We start from the raw sequence: 10,232 nt of genomic DNA, 5'->3' as shown, positions 1-10,232 counted from the left end.
GATCAGATAAGGGACATGAAAACTGCCCCAAAGTCACTGGGAGTCTTGTGTAGCACAGGCTTTTTGATGTGCCTCATGGATCATAGGCTTGGGTCCATCAAGGAAGAACTACAAGCTTCCCTTATTAGGGAGGCCCCTGGAAATGCATCAGCTGAGTTCAGGGAGCAACTAAATAGAAAACAGGAATGAGAGTGAGGTCACAGGTTTAAAACAAGGGTTCCAGGGGGTGGCACTGAGCAGAAAACACCAGACAGGGCCCATTGGCCCTCTAGCAAGTCAAGGGTGTCAGTATATGCTGCCCAGTGAAACTCTGCCCAGAGACTCGAGAAGCCCAGGGACAGGAAAGCAGCCCAGAGGGTGGGGGGATGGTCCTGTGACGTGCAGGATGTGGGTCAAGTTCCTTTTACACTGGAGCTTTTGGTACTAAGATTTGGTCACGATCAGAATTGTATAGCTGCCCCAGTGAGGCACGGATCATTTTCTCCCTCCTGGGGCTACAGGAACTTCAGGTGCACCTTCAGGTAGGAAGGGCAGCCTGGAGTTCTGAGAGATGTGATTCTCAGGGTGCTGCCGCATGCTGAGGTGCCCTGAGATACTTTTGTAGGATGCGACAAGATGTGAGGAAATAAATGCAGGCTCAGGCTTGTGCCAGCTGCCCTGCCCCCATTGCCTGGAGGTTAGCATGGGAACGATCGCATTATTTCTTGAAATGAGGTGCTGCTCAATCACAAAAGTTAGGGAGGGCTGCATCAAGTCTAGAAAGGTTGAGAACTGCTGCCCTAGGGGTAAGCTTTGCGTTCTAGCTTGCAGGCTGTTTTTCAGCCTTTTGTTTTGACATCAGACTTGGCTTCAGCACTCATTTGCTGAATACATTATGTTCCACTTTTGATAACCTTGTAGGAGAATGTGCCTACTTTACTTTGTCAAGTAACTTGTATTATGATTTTACCCTGGGTAATTTCTTTTCTGGAGGTTGTTTTGATTATCTAAGGTAAAAAGCCTAATTTAAATTCCAAGCAAAGCAGGATTTCCAAAATGTCCCAGATAAACCCTTAATTCAGTATTTTTATAGGTACTTTCTAGGAAAATTATATAACCAAACATGGCAGGAATTCTCTTTTTTTTCCCCCCCCCTTGCGTAAGAGCTTAAATTGGACCAGATTTATGTTAGCAACTATCAGTTAAGAATTCTGCTGTTTTAAAATAGTGCTCTCCATTCAGGGACACGCATCTTTTGATCAACTATAAATTGCTAACTAATCTAGGTGGCACTCCATGCAACTACAAGGCAACAAACAGCACAATTGGACAAACCTTTGCAATGCTTCTATCTAATATCTTTCTTTGTGTGACTGTTCTCACTGTTAGAAGGCAAACCAGATGTTTGTAAGTGTACTATTTTTAAATGTTTTTGTGTGTCTAGGTCACTTAAACCAATTTTTTCAAATCTGCATCCCAGATTCATTTCAAGAGTCCAAACAGAAGATACTTACTACCTCTGAAAGCCAGGTATCCTGATTTAAAGTGAAGCTTGGGTGGTTCATCTCTGGTGTGGTCACTTCTGTTTATTCCCAGCTGTCAGCTCAGCAGTGACCACAGACCTAAACAATGCTGCTGCTTGTTTTAGTTTCTGTTATTTGCAGTGTGTTAGTGTGACCCATGACTCCTGACTAGTGCCTCACATTCCAAGGTGGTCTCCCATCCAAGTACTAGCCCAGGTTGGACTCGTTTAGTTTCTAGGATCAGACAAGATCGAGACACTCAGTCTGGCATAGCTTCCCCTGCTTTTACTTTAGATACTTTATAAACCATTTTTGCAGCTTTCCTGTAGTCACCCAGGGTGCCTGTACATGAGCGCCAAGACTGCTCTAACATGGTGTATTGCAGTGTGTCAGAGGAGACTCGATTAATTGCCGCTATTTTGAAGCACGGGGATGCTGATGCGCAAGATGCAGCAGTGCTTTAATTAGAGCAGCTCCCAGAGCTGCTGTAATTAAAGTGCCCCCTCCCACCTCCAGAGCATGTGCCACCAGTTCTGAAATATTTGGCTAGACTTTCCCAGTGGTTATTATTTTGCCTATTTTTACCTCTGCTTAATACATGTTGACTAGTAGTCATTACTTGTGGCCTTCTGTGTCAGGGTGGGCAAAATATGGCCTGGGAGCCAGTTCTAGCCTGCTAACTGATTAGGTGCAGCCTGCAGATAGGTGCCCACCAAGTGAATAAATATGGCCTGTGGGTGGATGGCAGCTCTGGCAGCTGCATTGTGCTAGGCGCCAGGCCTGCCACCCATGTTTAATAGTTTCTAGAGTCGGAAGGGACCTGAACAGATCATCAAGTCCGACCCCCTGCCCTGGGCAGGATCGAGTGCTGGGATCATAGTAAACCAGCCAGATATCTATCCAACCTCCTCTTAAAGACCTCCAAGGTAGGGGAGAGCACCACCTCCCTTGGAAGCCCATTCTAGAGCCTGACAGCCCTAGCCATAAAGTAATGCCTCCTGATATCAAGCCTGAACCTGCTCTCAATCAATTTGTGGCTGTTATCTGTTGTTATCCCAGGTGGTGCCCAGTGGAACAGAGCCTCACCTATTTTCTGCTGGTCTCTGCTGGTGAGTTTATAGACGGCAACCAGGTACCCTCTCAGTCTTCTCTTGTGGAGGCTGAATTTCATTCAGGCCCTTTAGTCTATCTTTGTAGGGCCTGGCCTGCTGCCCCCGACCATGCAAGTGGCCCTCCTCTGGACCCTTTCAAGGTTAGCCGCATCCCTTTTGAAGTGCGGTGCCCCGAACTGGACACAGTACTCCAACTGTGGCCTGACCAGTGCTGCATAGAGGGTAAGGATCACCTCCCTGGACCTGCTTGTGATGCATCTGTAGGTACACGACGAGGTGCGGTTAGCCTTACTGACCGCTTCCTCACATTGGCGGCTCATGTCCATTCTGGAGTCGGCAATGACTCCAAGATCCCTTTCAGCCACCACGTTGTTGAGAAGGGTGTTCCCCAGCTTATATGTGTGTCATTCTTCCTAGATGCAACACCTTGTACTTGTCTGCATTGAATTCCATTCCATTCTCATCTGCTTACCTCTGTAACCTGTCTAGGTCTAGTTGGATTATGTCCCTCCCCTCCAACGTGCCCACTTCTCCCCACATCTTTGTGTCGTCAGCAAATTTGGACAACGTGCTTTCCACACCCATCTCCAAGTCGCTGATAAAGATGTTTAATAGCACAGGCCCGAGGACCAAGCCCTGGGGAACTCCACTGCCCACATCCTTCTAAGTCAAAAAAGACCTGTCCATCGCCATTCTCTGGGTGTGACCATTGAGCCAATTTGCCACCCATCTGACTGTAGGCATCAATGCCGCAGTCGCCTAGTGGGTTTTTTTTTTTTTTTTTTTTAATGAGAACGGGGTGAGAAACGGTGTCAAAGGCCTTCTTGAAGTCCAGGTAGATGACATATATACCTCAGTGCCCTCATCCAAGGACTTTGGCCTGATCGTAAAAGGAAACAAGGTTAGTCGGTCAGGATCTGCCCACAGTGAACTTGTGTTGGTTGCCTCTGAGCATTACCTCCCGTGCTGGCCCCCCTGCAGATGTGTTCCTTGATAATTTTCTTAAAGGTCTTCCCAAGGACTGAGGTGATACTAACTGGCCTCCAGTTACCCAGGGCTTCCTTTCTCCCTTCCTTGTAAATGGGGACCACATTGGCCCTTTTCCAGTCCTCTGGGACTGGCCAGAGCACCACGAGCACTCATACAGCCATGCCAGGGGCCCTGCTGTGACCTCCGCCAATTCCCTCAGTACCCTCGGATGAAGAGCACCTGGACCTGCGTATTTAAACACGTCCTGCCCCTCCGAGAGTTCCCTAACTTGACCCTAGGCATGGTGTCGTATCCCCTGAGCCTGTCTGTAATCCAGGGACCAGGACAACTCCCCCACCAGCTCAGACATGGAGGCAGAGAACTTGTTGAAGAGATCAGCTTTTTCCTTTACTGCAATCACTAGATTGCCAAGCCTGTCCTGTACGGGCCCCACGTTACCTGGTGCCTTCTCCTTAGTCCCTGTGTCTAACCCTATGCATTTCCATGTAAAAGGATAGTATTTTTGGGTACTATAAAAGTAACTGTTCAAGTCCCTCCTTAATCCCTAATTTTGGTCACAAGTCCTAGTTCTGTCTCTGCCTTGGCAAAAGTACAGCTAGCAACCAGAATTAAGGATAACAAAAGTTATACAATATAACTGTTATACAATATATACTGTTATGGTTATACAATATAACTGTCCCTTCTGTCTTTCTAACCTATGCTTCTTCCCCACTAGTTCTGCTAAGCATTTGGGAGAGTTGCTTGCTGGCAGTCCGAAAGAAGAGTAGGAGAAGCTAGTTAGTACTAGTTGATACAAGGCCATAAATGCATGGTCTCCTGATACTAAAAGTGCTAAAGAAGCCATCAGCTCAAGTGCCTTATGTACCAACACCTGTCAATGATGATGTGAAACAGGCATTAAATATCCATCCACACCCCTAGTGTTATTTCCTCTGTGAGAAGGCAAGTGTATTTGGCAGAGATTTCATATAAAAATACTGCTAACATGGTTTTGGCAAGAATTTTCATAACCTCAATGGTGTTGACTTGCATTCAGTGAATGTTTTGTAGGTAACTCTTTGATTTGTATTTTTTTTTAAATTTCTATCGTGTGCAGCTTCCATGCTTGCCCATAAAATACACATGTAGATAGTTAAATAGAGAAGGCAGAAATAACAGTGCATTTAACACCCCCCCCCCAACTACATGTAACTGACCACTTTCCATTAAAATGTAACTGTTACTTGAGGGTTTGAATGATTCTTAACCTTTGTCCAAAGTTCCCATTCAGTGTGGGTTGTGAGTGTTGCATTTTCTTGGCCCTAACTAAATTCAGCCTAAACACTGAAATTAAGATTTGGCTTTCATTTAAAAACTAATTGTGAAAGCCTTCATGTAGCATGAATATATGTATCTGTTTTTTTACTACCTTGTAATCTGTAAACTGAAAATTTGGTTACAGTGACTTAAATCAGGACCTGTAATGAAGCACTCCTCCTACACCAGCAGCGAGGACGTTTAATCTCCTTGTCTAGACAGTAAGCATACTTTCCCTGGCAGCACTACCCTCAAGCAGCCTGTAGCACTCTGGAAAGGTTGTCTCCTAAACAAAAAGCTGTGTGACTACCTCTGCACTGCACTTTGGACAGGTTGGTTAGCACTGCTGGGTGACTTTAACAGAACAAGCCTCTAGCCATGTTTGTAATTTTGATTCTAGAGATTCTCAACTAGGAGGTCACAACAGGGTTCCACACAATGTTAGCCTTGTTAGGTTTGCAAGCACAACTGACTCTCAAAATAAACCCAGAGATGTCAAATAGAAATCCATACTTGTGGTTTTTCTGAGTTCTTTGCAACAGAAAAAGCTTTATTTTTCTGTTGTCAAAAAATGAGTGAAAACTAAGAGTTAGCAATTTGCCAAGGAATGCCTCAAGTCTAGAAAGGTTGCGAACCACTGTTCTAGTACAACATAGCATCTTTGTACAGTAAACTTACTGTGCAGATGTAGTCTTCACTTTTTTTAAAGCGTTTCATCATGCAACATCCACCTGAAATTCTTACAAAGAAATTAATAACTGTTACAGTCAACTAGTTTGCATATTTATCTTTGGGTTTTTAGTTCCTAGGATGCCTTGAACAGTTACTTTTATAATGCCCAAAAATAATATCCTTTTACATGGAAATGCATACTAAGTTTCCTTTTTTGCTTTTGTCTTGCACTAATGACCAGTTGGAAGCTCCACCTTAGAGAGATAAAACCAGAAAGTAACTGTATAGCAATTTGGAGACATGCTCATTTATACAGTTGCAGCAGACAATTATGCTGTCAAAAAAGCTATGCTTTAACTAAAAGGCTTCCATTGTTCTGCTCTTTCCTTACATGTGCTGTTTCAATGTAATAAGTCCCTGAAGACTTTTTTCTTTTTTTTTCCTGCAGTGATGTGTTTTGAATCATAAGTACATGTTAAATGCATACATGGCTGCTGAAGTTCCTTGTTGACTACACTGTATCCTCCCCTTCATGCACAATATCTTAATAACAGAGGGTATTATCTTCATCTTGTCAGGATATGCAAATTAATAGAAGCAAGTTTGTGTGAGTCATCATAATATTCTAGATTCACAGCTTTAAATTTGAAGTCTGGAAGACAGATTAACTTGTTTTATAGGATGCAAGTACAAGGCACTTGTGGAATTTTGGTAGGAGCCAAGTCTTGTGTACAACCATGTCTTAACATCTAAGAGCTAGTGAAAGGCAGTGGGACTCACTTTTTATTTAATTGGACTACATTTGCACCTGAGACTCCTAGTGTGCTGGGTTCATTTAAACATTTTGAATGGTTTTTAAGGGATTGGCACTAGTGAAGTGTTCCTTTCCTCAGTGCCCCAGCTTCCAATTCCTAACTCCCTGCAGTTTCCTTTTAACAGAGTTCTCAAGTTCTGTTTTCTCTCTGACTTGCTACTGTTACTGCTTTATTTTGTTCAAGCACATAGTGGCTTCCATAAGCATAATATCCATTCTGTTGTGTTTTCTAGTTAGTTCTGAAAGTGTTAATAATCTGAAGTTCTATGCTGGTGAGTGTTAATTACCAGCTCTCATGTTTGCTCTTGCATTTGTGTGGGTTTAAGTAAATTGCTTTTTCTTTCTCCCTCCCCAAATAGATTGGCCAAGAGGCATAATGAGCGTCAAAGCCTTCAGGCTGGTCCCTGCTGTTGAACGGGAAATGCTAATGGGAGATAAAGTTCGAATCAACATTGAGTGCATTGAGTGTTGTGGGAAAAACCTCTACATTGGAACTAATGACTGCTTTATCTATCACTTTCTACTGGAAGAAAAGATATCAGCAACTGGAAAGATCACTTTTGCTGCCACCAAACAACTGTACAAACACCTGGGCTTCAAGAAAGCTGTGAATGAGCTGAAGGCAGCATCAGCACTCAACAGACTTTTGGTGCTGTGTGACAACACTATGACACTAGTTCACATGATGAACTTGGAGCCTGTCCCCTCTGGAGCTAGAATCAAGGGAGCTGTGACATTCACATTAAACGAGAACCCTGTGAGTGGGGACCCTTTTTGTGTAGAAGTTTGCATTATTTCAGTGAAACGGCGGACAATCCAGATATTCATGGTGTACGAGGATAGAGTCCAGATAGTGAAAGAAGTGCTCACGCCAGAGCAACCATGTGCTGTGGCTGTAGATGGTCATTACTTATGCCTTGCTCTCACCACACAATATATCATATTGAATTATAATACTGGCAACTTCCAGGACCTGTTCCCTTACTGCAGTGATGAGAAACGGCCAATTGTTAAAAGGATAGGCAGACAGGAGTTTCTGCTGGCTGGACCTGGAGGGTTAGGTGAGACTCACATTTTTGTAACTTTAAGTTCTGCCTAAAGTTCAGTTTTCTAGGTTCAGATACCCCCAGTAACTGATGCCATTATACAGCTTCCTTCTAGGTTATATTAGGGGTATGCATATTGAAGGGTAAGTAGTAAATCACTAGAACATGTCACAGGTTAGTGGGTTGTGGTTTTGGGGGCTTGTTTTTGTGTGTTGTTTTGTTTTTTAGTTTTGCAAATTAAAAAAAAATAACTAATGTTCTTTAAAATGTTAAACTCTTTGTAGGTAACCTTCAGTCTAGGATTTCTACAGAATGGGATAAATTTTTGTCTTGCAGTTCAGAACGAAAATAAAAAAGGGGGGAAAAGTGATATTTTGAAGGCTGTTGGCCTGCAGTTCCAACTATAGTGCTTGTCTGAACCCAGTATGAGGAGGCCAAGTTCTATTCTGACTTGCTGTGTGACTAGGTGAATCGCGCTAGGTTTGTGCTTAAATTTTTCCACCTTTTACCCACTTTTGTGAACTACACTAAATGCTGACTGGAAGTGTTTCTTGAGGTCATGTGAAAACTTGCATTCTGCTTCAGTTTCCTGTAAATATTTCAGGATGACAACTGATACCTCTTCTGGATTCTTTTCTCCTATCTCCCATAGAAATATTTTTAGATTTGCTCCTTAAAAGACATTGGGAATAATCTATTTTTTCTATAAAATAAAGTACAACTTCGGACTTTTCTCCCATAAATTATGAAAAGAAAACTGAATCACAAAGCCTTTAATGTTCCTCTCCCAGAGAGAGCTAATTTCTGGAAAAGTCCACTTGTACTACAAGTAAGAAGCGGTCTTGCGGTATGCTCTTCCAGTAGACTTTCAGACTTGAGTCTTTCTGGTAAACACGTTCTAGAACTGATGGACCATGCCAAAACATGTCACTACAAGTCCTCTTCTGGATCTGTAATGAGCCACCTTGAATACCAGTGGGAACTATGGTGTATAGTAATATACACAGGCACAGTCAACTATCTGGACTTGAGCTCACTTAAGGCTTTTTGCATTGCTTCCAAACTACGTTAAAGGATGCATTTGCTTTATGTTGATGGCTGCTTACAGACATAAAAATCCCCCTAAAAACAGCATTTTAAACTCTGCACACCCCCATACTGAGCCCTGTACATGCCCAGAAGAGGCAGTGCATTAGTTGGACCTGGCTTGCCCAATGTCTGTATAGAGTGGGTGCTTTAGTGGTGCTTTTTAGGCACTTTTTATCTAATAGTTGATTCAATCAGTTTTGGGTAGAAGCGCCCAAAAGCCCCTCTGAAGCTTCCGAGCTATACAGAAGCTGTGGAGCTGGGTTGAACTAATGCACTGCTTATTCTGGGAAAGGATGGGGTTTTGTTTGTGTTTGTTGTTTTGTTGGATTTTTTTTTCCACGTCTGTCAGCAGCCAATATTTATGAGTCTCTTGAGATTCCAGTTGTTTTTCCTGTCATTGAACTTACTGGATACGTTAATCAAAAGCACAAATTATGAAGTGTGGACAGATCATTGATTTACCCTGGAAGAAATGAAGTGATACATTGGTCTAGAGCTCTGCTTTTACCATTTGTGGAATGTACCTTTATTCCAGTTGTCTTGGACCAGCTGCATTAACCTGCTAGATTTTTTTTTTCGATGCAGGATCTATTCTTATCCACCAAAAATTATTATAACTATTTCTCTAAATGTAGACCCTCATTTAAATGTCATATTCTTATATGAAAATCACAATGACATTTCTGTTTTCTGTACTTTGTTTTTAATCAGCCTGGTTTTGACATACCCAGAGTAACTCTCTCCAAAGAAAGTCATTTCAAATTCATGCATGATCCTTTCCTTTAAACTAAAGATAAATAATTAAGAAAACTCCACCAAAATTTTTTTCTTTATTTTAATTGCTTTGCATATTGCATTGTTCCCTGTTTTTTAATATGCTTTGGTTTTCTTCCTTTTGAACTTGCTAAATAGTATCATTCTTAATCTATCCTTGTGAAACTTCTGGTGAGAGTGATAGGTTAAACTTTCTGCACAACTTATCCAACATGACCCATAAGGCCAGTTCTGAATTTGGAATGTAGGTAGTAGTGGTTAAAATGTTTTAAGACTTATTAAGGGTGGACTTTAATATGGTTTTGTAAGCACATTTTGCATACAGTCTGGCATTTTAAGTGTCATTTACTCCATTGCAGGTTAAATTAAGTTCAGTAGCTGATTTCTAAATTGTTTGGTCTAAATTTTAATCTTGTTTTGTTTTTGATACTTAGTCATTTTCCTATAAACAAGTTGATTCTTGCTGGCTGATAGCCATTAATATGTTGAACTGTAACTAAATATAGTATTTTAGTACATGTGGTACTTGTTAACTAGAATACAAAATATAAATCAACGCAAATACACACTTATTTGTTAATTTTTATATTTGGAACGACAAGTGTTATTTATTGGATTAGTTTTCTGTAACTTTGTCAATTTGCTTTTATATAGATTTTGATATTCAACTAAACCATAGAAAAACAAATTAGTTTTAATTTATTCAAAATGATGCTGGATACACAAGGAAGAAATGTTATTGAAACAAGTTTTGGGGTTTTGGTTGTGGTCGTATTGGTCTACAGACATAGGCAGGCAAGGTTCTTTGGGTAGATGTGATGATTTTTTTTTTTTTTTTTTTTTTCGAGCAGAACACGGCATACGTTCTTTCCCTGTGAGACGAGGTAACCCTTTATCTGTACCCATCTGGAAAAGAATAAACGAAAACCTGAAT

The 10,232-nt window shown here is 41.6% G+C and overlaps 1 protein-coding gene across 1 annotated transcript in view; it reads left to right on the top strand.

Annotated features, from left to right (window-relative positions):
* Positions 1 to 10,232, top strand: part of TGFBRAP1 (transforming growth factor beta receptor associated protein 1) — a 42,748-nt gene that overhangs the window by 1,433 nt on the left and 31,083 nt on the right. Inside the window, exon 2 of the mRNA XM_019529575.1 lies at positions 6,749 to 7,450. Coding sequence (XP_019385120.1) covers positions 6,766 to 7,450 — 685 coding nt within the window. The 5' untranslated portion in view covers positions 6,749 to 6,765. The remainder of the gene's footprint in view (positions 1 to 6,748; positions 7,451 to 10,232) is intronic.

This window comes from Crocodylus porosus, unplaced genomic scaffold, assembly GCF_001723895.1.
Source record: "Crocodylus porosus isolate Cpor-Errol unplaced genomic scaffold, CroPor_comp1, whole genome shotgun sequence".
In the NCBI taxonomy this organism is placed as follows: domain Eukaryota; kingdom Metazoa; phylum Chordata; order Crocodylia; family Crocodylidae; genus Crocodylus; species Crocodylus porosus.
Note: the sequence above shows the minus strand (reverse complement) of the source record. Positions and strands in the feature narration are given on the sequence as shown.